This window comes from Varanus komodoensis, unplaced genomic scaffold (assembly GCF_004798865.1).
Source record: "Varanus komodoensis strain SLA01 unplaced genomic scaffold, ASM479886v1 scaffold42, whole genome shotgun sequence".
NCBI lineage: Eukaryota > Metazoa > Chordata > Lepidosauria > Squamata > Varanidae > Varanus > Varanus komodoensis.
In genome coordinates, this window is record NW_025335972.1 from 5459916 (window position 1) to 5475230 (window position 15315).

General features: G+C 50.8%; 1 protein-coding gene across 3 annotated transcripts; it reads right to left on the minus strand.

The window, feature by feature from the left end:
* Positions 1-2366: 2366 nt before the first annotated feature.
* On the minus strand, positions 2367-14076 carry LOC123030115 (nuclear factor interleukin-3-regulated protein-like). Of its 3 annotated transcripts, none has more exons than XM_044443733.1 (2): positions 13892-14076; positions 2367-4838 (listed from the first exon to the last, which is right to left on the minus strand). In XM_044443733.1, the coding sequence occupies exon 2, from the start codon at positions 4309-4311 to the stop codon at positions 2962-2964; it is 1350 nt and encodes a 449-aa protein (XP_044299668.1). In that variant the 5' UTR covers positions 4312-4838; positions 13892-14076; the 3' UTR covers positions 2367-2961. The 3 variants fall into 3 exon arrangements, with proteins under 3 accessions (XP_044299668.1, XP_044299670.1, XP_044299669.1); XM_044443735.1 differs by lacking the exon at positions 13892-14076 and adding an exon at positions 5819-5838; XM_044443734.1 differs by lacking the exon at positions 13892-14076 and adding an exon at positions 5393-5779.
* Positions 14077-15315: the final 1239 nt, after the last annotated feature.

The window sequence follows — 15315 nt, forward strand, 5'->3', positions numbered from 1 at the left end:
CATGGAAGCAAAACAGTGGGGGAAGCAGGAAGTTGGTGCCAGCCACCCAGAAATGCAGCTGGGGACCCATCGGATGAGTGGCACTGGCAGTGGCCAAGGTGAGCTTGGGAAGAACAGAAGCAGGGGAAGTTTCCTCCTTGCCAAGCAACAGGTCACTGGACTTTACCCCCTGTGGGATTGGTCATCTAGGTCTGGACAATGTGGCAACGCACCAGTGGCTTCCTTTCCAAGGCAGGTTGTCCTGACACATGAAGCAGATCAAATTCAGACACTCCTTTACAAAATGGTCTGGGAAGTAATTGGGTTTTGAGAACATTAAATCCAAGCTGCAATTTGTATGCCATTTGCTTAGGAGGATGCTAACATGTTTTTTCACGAGCTCTGCTCCATAGTGCCTTTAACAGAGCACTATGAAACACCCAAAAAATTAAGCAGGTGATACTTTTCCACTCTGTTTCATCTCCAGGTCAGGAAAATTGCCACCTGCCAAATGTCAGCATGACAGACTGCTGCCAAAAGGAACAGGTAAACAAGTTAGCTGCCTGATTTGTCTGTATCTGTATGACACTTGCTTTGCTGAGTTCTTCACATGCTCAAGAGCAGTGATGGCCACCTTGTGGTCCCCCAGATGTTTTGGCTTACAGTGCCCGTCAGGGCTAGGCAGCATAGCCAATGGCGAGGGGAGATGGGAGCCATAGGCCAAACATCTGCAGGGCCTTGAGTCAGCCACTCCCACCCAAAAGCCAGAGCGACTCCTGCAACATCTGGAGCACTATGCATCCCAAAGCCCATTTGCCTGGCTAGCTCACTCTCAATAGAGAGCAGTAAAGAAAGCAGGAGGCTCTCCCAGGCCTGCCCCCTACTGCCATTTTGGCTACCGTATCACTGTTTTAGTCCTGGTGCCGGCGGCTGCCACGGCGACGTAGGCCAGGTGTTCTGTTCTGGTGGGACTGCTTTCCTGGCACACCCCTGGCTGGCACCCCCCCCCCCAGCATGTGTGTTTGTGCAGGCAAGGAGAGGGGGAGCTGATGACCTACTTTTGCTGGCACTTTCTTCTTGCCCTTGTAAATCAGGGATAATCCTCCCCTGACCCAGTGATGCTGATGCTGCAGAACAAGGAAGTGCAGCCCTGGGCCAGGAGCCACCAGCCTTCAAAGGGATGCAAAAAGCGGGGGGGGGGGGATGGATTAAGGCTTCCCACCAGGGGGGACAACGTGGCTGCTGCTGGGGCTCCAGGGACCCACCCTGACTTAAGTGCCCAGTAAGTGGGCGCATCAGAAAGAGATCAGAAACCTTCAGTGGAGGTAAACACTCAGACCTTTAAAGCTGACACTTACCCAGTTCCCCAGAAGCAGTTTGGCACATTTGCCTGCCCTCTGCCCCTGCTAGTTGGAATGTGATATATGCAAATGCAGTTCCCCCCCCCCCCGCCCTGCTTCCTCCGCACCATCACATTCACATCCCACCCACAAACAAATGGGCAGCAACAGAAGTCTCTTATCTTACCTGATCCATAATAGCAGTGACACAGAACAACCATGTTTGGAGGCAGTTTACCTCAGATGCTGAGGAGGGCAAAAACAGGGCACCCATGTGGCTTCCCTAGAAGCATTTGACTGGCAACTGTTGGAGAGGGGAGAATGAATTTGATGGGCATTCTGTCTCCTCTTGCCTTTGGGTATTTCTGTATCCAGCTGCTGATAAAACTCTTTCCTTCCTTGTAAGCACTAAAAATTATCAGCCTACGTTCTGAGCTCCACTAGTGCTTTGCCACCAGGATCCTTCTCTGATATTAAGCCATTCCTTCTTGAGAAAAACAAACTAAATATCAACTCCATAAGGGACCAGGCCAGCATTGAGTTGTCTGAAGCAAATAACAAGAGGTGAGAGTCAATTCTTGGCATACTCTGCCCAGCCTCATCAACCTTGCCCATGCTCTGTACTTTTCATCTCCAACACTCAGCCCTCTGTCACAAACACACACGCACACACTCAAAGTGCTTTTCCCCACACTGTCTACATTGCGCGCTCCCTGCTGCATTGTCTGAAACCAGGGTAAGATTTCCTTATCCTGTCAGGTTCCTGAAGAATATTTCCTCAGCTGCATGCTGTTCCTAAATGTAGCTTTTTGAAAGGGCATTAAGTTTTACTCCTTCAGTGTTGTATTTTTGTATAAAATGTATGCTTTTAACTTCCTTGTGGATCTGTCGGATGGAAAGGCACAATGTAAATATATTAAAGACTGGAAGTGCACAGGTACCCTTCCTCTGTGACATCACAACGCCGTGCAAGAGGATGGCCACCTCTTCCAGCTCTTGGTGCAGCCTTTCCCCACTCCAAAGCAACACTCCAAAGCTTCTAAGAGTTTCTTGAGATTTTCTGTACATTTATTTTAGTATTTAAAAACACAAATATCTCTATTCAACCAAGAAGCTCCTGACAGGGAAAACAATGCAGTCACTGGCAATCTTCCAACTGCCCCAGTAGTAATACTCAGGAGCCTCAGCACCAGGGAAGGGTGGTTTGGATGCCAACTTTTCAGTGTTCTCTGTTGAACATGATCCCAAAACCTGCTTCAAGGAACAGCACCTTTGGCAGCCCCTTGAGCAGCCAGCCAGCCAAGCCTAGTGAGACAGATCACCTCTACAGACGGAATCCCAGGGACTAACACAGCAGGGGTCCCACCACCCTCCTGATCTCTGTAGTTCCAGAGCTGGTCCTTGCACGGGACCCTTCTCAGGGCCAGCTCTTGTGGGATGCCTTTGTGTCTCACGATCACGACTTCTCTTGATTCCAAAGCCAGCAGCCCTGGGGTCTGTCCAGGCCCTTTCCTCTCCTCTCCTCTCCCCAGATCCACAGATCATCCGGTCATGTGGAATTTCCTTCCTATCCAAAACCCCAGGTCAGTTTTTGAAAAACAGAAACAAACAATCCGGATCTTTGCACACACCTGCGTCCCCTTCAAGTGGGCCTGGGGCCATCGTCATGGCAGCCATCCTCCCACCGGCTGGCAGGGTCCTTGGGGACCACGTGGTCCGAGTGGAGTCCGGAGCTGCGACACAAAAGCCTCTCCATGGTGCTGCCAGAGGAGGGCGGCTCGTTGAGGAGCAATGCTTGCCGCACCAGGGCGGACACCTCCTCATGCCGGTCGCTGTCCCAGTCTGGTGCAGCAGGGGCCTCCTGACAGCAGCCGGCCGGGAGAGTGCTGGGACCAGGGAAGAGCTCTTGCACACCGCTGCTGTGCGCTCTGCACTTGAGCCGAAGCTTGTGAGGCAGAGCGGCGGTCTTGACATCTGGGTGGGCATCCAGCGGCACCGGGAAGGAGGCGGGTGAGCAGCCCCAACTGGCCTCCTCGCTGCTCTCCTCGCTGGTGTAGCCCTCAAAGGGGGACCTGGGCCCCTGGGCTTTCCTGAGGTGCTCCCCCTCTAAGTAACTGGTGGGCACACCGTAGGTCTGGACCGTGGAGCAGCAGTCGGGGTGCGTTTGCAGCCCCTCCTGCTGGCAGTGGGAACTGCGCTCTGGACAGGGGCTCTTGGGGGATGGGGGGGTGCAGCCTTCAGCCTGCTGTTCATGCTCAGGAATCAAGGGCTGCAGGGGGGCCACTGCAGTGAAGCCATTGGCACTGAAGAGGATGACCCCGCGCGTGACAGGGCCCTTGGGCGTAGGCTGCTGCGGCTGCGGCTGCAAGGGCGCATCCCCGTAGGCTCGGCTGACAGCCTGGGCTTCACCCAGGGTTTGTGGCACCGGGCTATCCCGAGACGAGCCGTCCGACATGTCCGAGAGGGAGCCCCGGGGTGAATACTTGGCTGCCAAGACGCTGCCGCTGTCCCGGCTGGACTGCTCCGTTTCAGAGGAGTCCTCCGAATGAGGGGCCCGGGACAGGGGCCCAGAGTACACGTCCCGGCTGCCACCTGCACACAGGTGTGCTGTGGCGCCTGCGCCAGCTGTGCTCAGCTGCTGGCTCTTCTCCATGAAGGCCGCCGTGCTGATGAGGCCAAAGCGCAGCTTGAGCTGGAGCAGCTCCGTCTTGAGCCGCACGTTCTCCTCATTGAGTGCCAACACTCTGTTCTCCAGCACCAGGTCGTTGAAGCGCCGCTTCTCCCGGGAGCGCTTGGCAGCCTCGTTGTTCTTCCGGCGCTTCTCCCAGTAGCTGGCATCTTTCTTCTCATCGGAGATAAACTCTCGCTTTCGCCTGCAGTTGGCACTGGGCTTGCTCTTCAGTGTCCGGGCTCGCTGAATCATGCCGTCGTGGTGGAATCCAGGGAAGTTTCCTGCCACACACAGCGTAGGTGAGCTGAGACCCTCCATCATGTGGAGAGGGACGGGAAGGCTGACAGCCGGAACGACGACGTCTCCTCCACACCAGTGTCCAGACCCGCTTTGCAGTTCTGCTGCCAGAAAGTTTAACCCCCAACAGCTGCCGCTGGAATGGAGGCTTCCTGCTAGCTTTGCACCCAAGGCTGTGATCAAGCTGTATTGCCAGGGCAGCGGCTTCCAATACGGCTTTGAGCTGTCCTCCAGGTGCAGCAGTCACGTGGGCCCTGAGCTCCCAACAGAGTGAAAGCTACTGTCCAAAGCAAGGGGACCATCTTCTAGGGCATCCACCGGAGCTGGGCTTCCCTCAGATTCCTTCAGCCAGACCGCGTTTGATTCAGGGTTCCGCAGGCTCCTTTTCAGGCGCTGGAGGGTGCCCTTTGATTCCCTGGAATCCGGTGGGGCTTCTCAGTGATACTCCAGCAGGCAGTGAGAGTAGAGATGTTAGTGGAGGGCAGGCACAGTGGGAAGTGAAGGGTGTCAATGGCAACCACTGTGTCAGGCCCAGAAGGCAGCAGAAACGCCTGAGGAGGAGGAAGGACACAAAGGGAGGGTGTTACATCTCTGCCCAGTGCTGTCACACACCTCAGGCTCCGTTTACATAATCTAGCAGGTTCAGACAGCGCTGCTGCGGCCCAGCATACATGCGCCACACCCCACATTCCAGTTCCCTCCAGAAGGAGAAGTGTGCTTGCACACAGTGGGTGGGGTCACCCCCTCAAAAACAAGCACAGGATGACGTACACAGACGTTCTGCCTGCCAGGCCACCCACACACACACACACACACAAGTGCCCAAGTGTGCACAAGCGTGTGTGCACACAGCATGTACCACGCATACCTACTGCACACAAATGATCCCAGCACTGGCAACACAGCCCTGTTTTATGTCATATGGACTGCATGTTATCTCTTCTGAATGTCAACAGACAGACAGCACACAGCAGGCAAAGGAAAAGCAGCTCCTTGAAAGTTTGCGTGGCTCAGAGGCAGCCTTGCAGCATGCCGCCAGACACCCTGGATCCCAGCCCCACCGCACCGTTCTCCCTCTCACACCGTGTTCAAGCCCACATCTCACCTCATCCACTTCTGTGCACAGGAACAATGCCTCTCTCACAGGCTCTGAAGCACACGATCCACTCCCCCTTCCTCTCACAAAGTGGCACACTCAGCCCTGCCGGCAGGTCTCAAGCCAGGCCATGACACCGGCTCCCTCACCTTTTCTTGCTGCTTTCGGGTAGACGGCTAATCCCACTCCTTCTTACCCTGGTGGGGGGGAGTGGGGGATTCAGCAGACGAGGGCAGGCTGGGAATCTTGCCCTCGGAAGTTACAGATCCAAGAGAGGCATGTCGGCTACTGGGGAACCGGGGCAGCAAGCAAGGTAGCCGACACCAGGAAAGCCAACACAACCACTCCTTCCTCACCACCGTGACACATACACAGGAATGCTGAAGCTCCCCTCCCAAGAAAAGCAGGGCCATGTGTGCGGAGCGGCATGCTCACCCATCATGCTGGCGCTCCCCCTTCCTTTTCCTTGCATGTGATCTACGTGCATCAGGCACAAGCAGCAGGAATATAGGTCAGTAAACACTGAATATTTATCAAGCTAGGCAGTCAAAACAGGCCTGATGATTACGGATTGCACAACAGCTCCAGAAAAAGAGAGCGCAGGCACAACGCCAGCAACCTACTGGCCTATAAACGGTTTCTGCACAGAGAAACAATAGGAGGCAGGCGAGGCGTTATGTGGAGCTGCAGGAGAAGCCACCGTCCATATTCTGACTCTCCTCTGTCGCGAGTTCCTGCTGGGCCTTAGCCCACAGCTCACAGCCCCTGTGGGCAGAGGGGAGGCAGAGCATGCGGCCTGCTTTTCCGGCTGCTCTCTGGGCTGCTTTACCTGTGATTGTTCCCTACGCAGATAATGTTGACAGAGAAAGCAATGAGAATGCCATGCCTAGCAAAGCTCAGAGCAAACGTAAACATACTGCATTTTTTTAAAGCTCTGTTTGTTTTAGGAACTGGAAGAAACTACGATGTACTCACCAAAGCACAAGGAGAAAATATTAACAGGAATTCAGGACCAAAACTTTTTTCTTTAAATTGCATATCTCTGTAACACTCTATTCCATCCCATGCAGTTCTGCTTCTTCAATATCACAGACAAGCACACAGCCCAAAGTTCTAAAATCACTGAATTGCCCCATAGGAAACTTAATTTTGCACTCAGCCATCAACTCCTCCTGCCCCCATACAAATGTCCCCAGCTAGGCATAGAAGGAGAGCTATCAAAAACAATCCTCTGGAGAGCAAAGGTCAGGATGGGTTGCTATGTGGCCATGTCTGAGCCTTTTGCCAATAGCTGGGAGCGAATCTGTCTAGTGTATACTGGGGACGTGAGAGACTCTGATGTTGCACTGGAGAAAAATTGGCCCCCAAGAATACCAGTTCTACAATCTCAAGGGGCATTTCACTAGATTGTGATTGGCTAGCACAGCCCTCCCCAGCCTGGGCCCTCCAGATGTTTTGGGCTATAACTCCCGTAAGTCCTGAGGCAGCAGATTCATGGGAGTTGCAGAGCAACACATCTGGAGGGCCACAAGTTGGGGAAGACTGGGTTAATGTTGACCACAAGAATCACACATAGCAGCCGAAAAAATCACCTCAAATTCACTGTCTAGGTCACAAAGGAAAGGGACAGTAACCTCTAGCTAGCCCTCTCCCTGCCCCCACATTATTTCTCATTCTGCATCAGGCCAAGAAAATAACTTTTCCAGCTAATCAACCCCAATCCCACACCCTGCTCTGCCTGCAGGCCCCGGCCTTGTGCCTCAGGTGGCACGTGGAGTGGCCAGCAGGCTGGGCAGGTTGGGTGTATGCAACCAGGATGCTACAAGCTTGGGCACGAATAGCAACATGACCTACTTCCCGATTTGCGTCACCTCCCTGGGGCAGTGGGGCTGACAGCCTGCAAAGGAGGTCATAGCCAAAGACCGATCTAAATTCTGATCTAAGCTCTTGGTTTAGAATTGCCTCTGCCTCTATACATATATTACTCTGTACAGACGAAAAAGGAATACATTTGTATGGTTACACAATGCCAGGCAGATAAAAGGAAAGTAAGAATGCATCTGCACATAAGTAGGGTGCTTTTCATTCACAAGTAATGAATCCCAGCCATCTTTTGCACACTTGCGGCTAGGAGGAAATGTCCTCCAAGCTAAGGCTATAAGATAGGTGCTATTTCAGATAGGAGCTGAGCCACAGCACTTCTCATTGTAGAAGCTGAGCTCTGGCTGGAGAGTCTCTCTGACAAAGATTGACTGACTGGTCTGAGGTTGTTTAGCTCAGGGAGAAATGGTGTGTGATAACACTGCAAATCACGAAATCGGGTTAGGGTTTTCTCCCTCTTATAAGCTGAAGGACAGAGGAGGTGTAGATCAAAGAAAGCTACACACCTGCATGCCCAAATGTGTGAATCCTTACACACCATTTGGCATCCCCCCCGCAACTTAGTGTTACAAAATTCAGTAGACTAAGAGAAACATGAGGAATACCTACAAAATGGGGGTTAGGGTTGCCATATTTGCAGAAGAAGAGACAAAGCCTCACTGAGCAACAGGTGCTATGTGGAGAAGCATGTAAGGGCACAGGAAGGGCCGGCTCTCTGTCCTGGTTCTTGGCAAAGGTAGGGTGGCTGGCTTTTGATGCTGTCCTGTGGCTGCCCCTTTGGCAGAGGCTTGATCTACAGCAACTGATACGGTGGCAATGTTTAGGTCTGTGCCACAAAGAGCTGCAAAAGGGATGGGTTCTGCCTACGGAAACATTCCTCTGAAAGGCACAGAATGAAGCCTAACTGGAATGGATACTTTCATTGCTGGACAACTGGCAGCCCCCTCCAGAGGTCTGAAGACAGGGCTACCTGGGCTTACTTGATTGGGCCAAGAACATGCACCATGCTTATGAAAGCAGGCGAGGGCACAACCCTAGCCTTGTTAGTCTATGGGAGAGGGAGAGGGAGAGGGAGAGGGAGAGGGAGGGAGGGAGGGAGGGAGGGAGGGAGGGAGGGAGGGAGGGAGAGAGAGAGCGCGCGCGCATGAAAAAGAGAATCCTCTGACACTTCAAAGTCTTATTCACTGCAGAAAAGAGTTTACATGCATTCAAGTCCACTACATCAGATGTATGAAGAGTTACGTGTTGGCGTATACATGCACACATGAGTAGGGGGATTGTATACACTGGAGAACATAAGAAATCAGAGATTTCTTCAAATATCTCCAAAAAATCAGCTCTAACAGCTACAGTCAGGTTCAACAACTTGACAAGCACTTCCCACCACAGCTTTCACACTTGTAAGAGCAGCCCAGCATACAGAAAGGAAGCAGATTAAATGTCCACCACCACTTCATCACTGTAAAACAAGACAAGCATGCCAGGGAAAGGTGTGTGTGTGCAAGTATAAATATTTCCTATTTCGTCCTCTGGCTTGGATTTCAACAGGTCCTAGTCAATGTGGGAATTCCCTTAGTAAGCCAACCTCAGGCTGCTAGTGAGAAGGCTGCTTTCACAGGTCTTCCTACTGGGTGGATGATCTGGTTTGCTCTTCCCCTTAACCCCATGACTTGCACCTTCCAAGCTGCAATCCCCTTCTTTATGCTTCCTCTCTGTAGGGCTTCCCACACAACTGGTTAATGATGTAATATTATTACATGACAGCGTCTCTTTCCAAGCAAGAATGTTCTGTTCCTCTCCGGGCTGGAGCTGAGCCACCATAATTTGTCGTCTTGCTTTCCTTTCCTCATCACTAGACAATATTCCACATAAGCAAGTCTCTATACACCCTGCATAGGGTTGCCATTTCCCTCGACAGAGCTTTTTAACATGCAACATGGCAAGCAGAAATGCCATGGGGGAAAATGCACCAGTTGAATTTCTGGCTGGCAAGCCGCTTTTTTCAGGAAAAATGTGGCAGTCCTACAATATTTTGGTGTGGGGAAGGGGACGAAGTTCTACCTTATCTATGTAATACAGCCCAGGATCTCAAACTATACTATGGGCCAGAAAAAAGCAACAGGATTCCTCTGGAATAGCCAAGAGCAAACAATGAAAATGTCAAGATGCCAAAGGAGGGGGCCCACCTTTAGCAAGCAGTGGAGAGCTCCCGGGTTTAGCCAGCCTACCTGCAGAAGTTAAGCAGCTGCTTGGCAACTGAGCTCTTAGCTGGCGGTCACAGGCCAGGCTTACCTTTATTTTCAGGCAGAACTAACATCTATCAAAATTAGGCATGGATTGAGAAAATCTGGGTTGAGGCTGCCACTGAACCACTACATGGACTTGAGAAAATCAGTATCTCAGCGTGTGAGGAGTCCACCTATCCTGTAAACTTCAGCTGGAGCCCTTGCAGGAAGACTGAGATACAAATCTCATAAGTAGTACTGTTAGAGCTGTACAGGGCATGGCATACTTTGAGGTTCTCGAAAATGAAACCTCTGGGGGGAAAAGCACATTACAAGAGTTTGTTCCCTCAGTATTCACACTCGGCAAATGAAGGTAGTCACTATCCAGGCATGGGCCTCCAGGCCTGGCCTCGCCTAGCAACCACTAAGCTATACGTGGAGTAGATTTCACACTCGGTGTCAAATTGCATCATCTTGCATCTACCTTCTCACCAGCTTTCCAAAAAAGACCGGAGCCAAAGAGCTCTTCTCACAGGACAAAACATGTGTAACAGAGGATTTGAAAAAACCAGCCTCTCTCAATTTGAGCCATATTAAATCGCTCAATTCTGCACGTGGCAGAAGAACTCCTCCAAGTTGAATCTGATATTCCATGTTGTTCCCTATTCAAGCACATATGAAGAGAAGAAATCCTAAGAATATAGTACTACTTTGATTACACACACAATAGGCAGTGTGGCAAAGTACTGGGTTGCCCTTTTTTTTTACCTGTTCAGTTTATCTCCATTAAACAGCAAGCTGACATACAGAGATTAAACTGGAGAAACTTTTCCTGGGAGGGAGATAAAATGCTGTAAAAAGCTTCCTTTGCTTATTTTCTCTGTTGCAGTCAAGCTGCTGTTGTTAAAAGTATGGGAGTAGGTACAGTTGTTAATTGACCGGGGGGAAATGCAGCCTGCCCTGCTTCTCTCCTTCTGACAACAGTTTGCTCTGCAAAAACCAGCAGGTGAAGTTTTGCTCACATGGAGAAAGGTATTTGGAGCTCAAACTGCTGTCAAAGGCACAGAAACAGGGGAGAGGAAAAGACAACTGGGAAAGCTGAGCACCCCATGAATAAACCAAGTTGTGCTCTATTGTCGACTGGCCTCCCAATGCTCAAATTTCACAACTGTCTTTGCTACTGTGACCTCCTATTGGATGCCTCCGGCTCCCCCCTCGCTTTTGTGTATGCGAGTGCCTGGCCTGCTGAATGTTCTCAAGTGGGTAGAAAAGCCTTCTAAAGCAAAGATTGCTCAACCCTGGGGCGGGGCTCTGTATGTGGCAGCAAGCAAGCCCTTCTGTAAACACACACACACACACACACTTTGCCCAGTATTTTCATTGCTAAGGAACATGCTGATCTCAAGACCTCCAAGGAAGCTCTTGGCCATGATTGGGATTAGATGCTTTGTTGAAAAGACTCTGGATGCCTGTAATCATTTTTGTCTCTGCAGGTCAGCTGATACCTTGGCACTTAGTGCACTGTGGGCAGCACAGTATGGCCTGGCCAGGAATGGCAGGAGGAGAATGGGGCCAAGAATGCCTTGATCCTCTTTTCTGCGGAGAAGGAAAGAGCAAGCAGTAGTTAAGAGCATCGAGGGGCAGAAGTAAACCCAGATTCTGTTCAAAGATGCATGTATTCTGGGATGGGAAGGGGTGGAGCAATGGGAGATGGGTAAATCTGGAGGCTTGTCAGTCGAAACGTGGTCTGATTCCTGTGTCTAGCATCCCGAGCTAGAGAAAGAAAGCTGTGAATTGGCGATGAATGGCACACACACACCTGCTGCTGCTTGTTCAGCGCTGTGCCTCCGCCCAGGGAATCACAGGCTCCATGTCACAACTCTGAATACTTCTCGGCAGCCCCGCCTAGCCAGCACCCTGCTCCATCCAGGGCAGATGACCAAGAGATCACTCAACCTGGATTAGGTAGCCTTTAAGCAGTGTAGAGTAAAAACACAAGTGTTGGACATGGACTGGTAAGATTTAAGTTCAACTCTTGCACAACCACAAAGTTGATCTCATGTCAGTCATTCTCTCTTAGCCTACCTCAAAGGATTGTTGTGAGGCTCAAGTTGGTAGTGGGGTGGGGGCACCACTGTGTGCAGTGCTACTGGAAGAAGGGCAGCATATTATTGTGACAAAATAAGCAACTTTACAATCAAGTTAAATTATGGAATGTTGTATCTCTGCAAAGTTTGCTTTATGTGTAAAGTGCTATGCCAGATTCATGATGGTGAGTATAGATCTAGGTGGCATGATGGGAATATTTCGTATGTGGTATTTGCATCCACAACATTTTGGTTCAGTTGCATTTGTGGGTCTGCAGGCAGTATTCTAATTTTTGCATGGGATGAGGATTTTATGAATAAGAGCTAATTTCCTGAGTTGTAAAATGAGGAGACTGCTGGCTCAGTCAAACAAGATCATACTCAGGCTGACACTTTGCATCAGTCTAACCAGTGTCCAAAATGCCGTGCATGAGCATCTGAGTGACACAGTACTCTTCCTCAGACTGGATTGCTAAGAGAATGTTTCAAATGGAATAATGTTCTAAAGTGCAGCTATGAACAGCTATAAACAGAAACATATTTGTCCCCACCACCTTTCTTTTGAAAGGGAACCCATAGACCTCACCACCTAGCCTGATGGAAAGTGCTGTGTAACTTAAAAGCTTGCATATTGTATATGGAACCATGGTTGATCCAGACCAAGGGCTGAACCGTGGCAAAATTTTAATTATTGGGGTGGGGCTTTTGTACCCATCCACATTATTAACAGTCTCTCTCTCTCTCTATGAATATATGCAAATTTAGTTGATTTATATATATAAACAATCCACAGTTTTGAAATACACACTCACACACACATTTTTGTACAGAATTTGGTGCAGAATATTAACATTAGCCCAGAGCATACACAGAATAGCAGGAGTGGAATAAGTTTGGCTCTCTGTGGTTTTTTCTTTCTTTTTAAAAAATAGAATCCCTGGAGTCTGCTCCCATCTTTTAAATGTATGAAACAAAAGTATACTCAGGCACTCAATAATTCATACATAGCAAATCTGTATTCAGTTAACCCCCCCCCCCAGGTATCCACTCTCATTTGAAGGACATACCAAGTATATTTCTGGATCAGAACAAGCTCCTCCAATCCAGCATTTTTTGCAAGAATCCTAGCAACCAGCAGAGATTAGGGGCTGTACCAGAAAGTGGCCAGTGGTCCACCAGTGGGCCAAGCTAATTTCTGCATTCTCTGCAAAACAGAGCTACAAGTTTTGTTTTGCTGGGTATAGGCACCTGCATGGAGCAGGGGGGTGGCCAGTTAGGAGAAGCAACAGTGCTATCTGAACCTGTCACCACATTGCATGTTTCTTTATGCACATGCCTGTGGTTAGCTGAACAGCTTCATCTGAAAGTCTGCTTGGAAGTGACACTCCCTAACCCAGCTGTGCTTCCTGCTCTCTCGTCCTTAAGTGGCATCATGCTGCACTTTGTGAGGGAAAAAGATTCTGCACATGCTCAGGAGCACTGTGACAGCTCAGGGCTTGAAGAATGATTCTATCTCAGATTAAACACCGTGTGTCTCATTACACTAGAGAGGTTTTGTTAAGGAAAAGATAAACCCAATGCACTACATTTTATCTTCCATCCCGTTGTTCTTAATTTATGTTCTTTACATAATTCTGCTAGCCAAAGTCAAAAGCTTTCTCTTGCATCCCACCCAGAGTTCTCGAACCTCCTGGGCTTTGCCCCCTCGTGCACGCACACACACACACACACACACACACACAACCACTCACGCCCTTTACCCCAAAAAAAAAAAAAAAAGTAGGTCAAGCTGGAAGGGAGAGGAGGAGCTCGAATGTTTGTGTTGTTAAGCGTACGTACGGGAGGGGGTGTGTGCACAATCCAGCCACAGGAGTTCTCTTGCGCAAGCAACCCACCCAGCTGTAGCGCGGCATCGTTCATTTCAGCAGCGATGGGGCTTGCGCAGGAGAACTTCCCCAGCCGGCTTGTGCGTCGCCACGGGCTCTTCCAACATGCTGTGCATGCTGCTGGGGACACTTGCAATTAGCCACACAAACCACACCAAAAAGGGCAGAGCCACATGCTCATGGCACTCCATATACCTTTCCCGCAAACAAAGCGCTCACGCACACATGTATACACGCAGACAAGCAACACGATAGATCCTGCAACAGAAGTCTCCAGCATGCAAGGAAACAATCCAGCCTTTTTTTTTATAGGCACAGCAGCTTCCACTACCGCCACCCCCTCCCGGGAGGGGGAAAAAGCGCCCGCAACTCGCTGCAATCGCAGCCGCTCTTGCGATTTCTCAGACGTGCCCCGAGCTCCCCGGGTACCTCTTCAAAGAAGAAGCTTCTCTCTCGGCGTGGCCATCCGGGGAGCCTTCGCGTTGCTTTCGCCGTGCCGCGCGCCTTCTCCAAGCGCCGCCGCCGCCGCCGCCCTAGTTCCTTCGGCCGGCGAATGTGTGTTAGTAGGTCAGCCGGTTGCATAAGCGCTTTTCTAAGCGCCTCCGTCACGCTCCCAGAGTCGCCGCACAAAACAAAACGAGGGAAGGGAAGGCGGAGCGGGGTGGGGGGGGGAGGCTGGGCCGGAGCCAGATGAACGAGCAGAGAGCCACGCGGGAGGCGCTGTCGCTGCTGCTGGGGAAGGGCCGGAGCCAGCGAGCGACGCTCATCAAAGCCACTCTCTCCTCTCCATTTTTTCCAGCCGGCCCCGAAATTCAGTTCTGGACAGAGGGCTGGCACCCGGGTTCAGAGTCTGCCTGGGAGAAGATTATTTGCATAGCTCTATGGGTGTGCAAAACGGCCCTTGCCCCGAGGAGCTGCCAAAAGAAGGATGGAAGGCAGGAAAATGAAACATCTGGGCCCTAGTGTGTGGAAACAAAGCTCTGTAGTTCTTAAGTGGAGAAGGAAGCACGCTCTCCACGTGCCCACCGGGGTGTGGCGGCCATGTCAGAATACAGTTTGGGCCAAGATTCGGCATGGGCAGCAACTGTGTGCAGCACTGGTCCAAGCCATTTGAGGCAAAGGAGGAGATGGCTCCCACCATTTCACATGAAGAAGCTGGCCTGCCCGCACTGCTGCCAGGAGAGCACCCATTGCTGCACCTGAGGACAGCAGGCCAGCTTTGTGGCAGTGAGCAGACTACTCTAATGCACTGACACTGCTCTGAAGGTCCAAACTGCTGCCCTCCAGAAGCTGCTGCCTCATTGGGGCTCATGGAAGGGCCAGCCCTGCTGCCATGTAACCTTGGAACCATAATCTGTATAATTTATGCTATAAAGTAACATTAAAATCCCCCCTACACACATCCAGATAACATTTTCTTCTTCCCCACTGAAGAAGTAGAGGGAGTCCCTCGCATCAGAGGGAGGGCTTCCAGATAAGAGGCTGTTGTTTCCAGATAGTCCTGGTAACTAACTCCTCCTCTAGAAATTAAGAGCTGGGTGCTTTCCTCTGCACTCATTTTGTGTGTTTTGAGATTAATCACTGACGCCAAAGCTGGGACGTGGCACAAATGAAGCCAGCCTCAACCCCAGACAATATGGCGTTGCTTCAGCCATAGGCCATCTTGGCTAAGGGGCAGAAGCATGATTTACCCACTTATTAGGGAAAGTATTAGGAAAAGGCCTAGAGGGCAGGGCTGGCTTCAGGTTTCTGAGTGCCCTTGGGCGAAGCACACTGAGGGGGCCCCAAAGGGCCCTCTTGCCACCTTTGTCCCCAGCTGCTCTTTCCTATCAGAGAGTCTTCGAGCAAATAGG

What these genes read in the sequence shown, in the direction of transcription:
- LOC123030115 (XM_044443733.1), bottom strand. Translation starts at nt 4,311, where the DNA reads ATGATGGAGGGTCTCAGCTCACCTACGCTGTGTGTGGCAGGAAACTTC.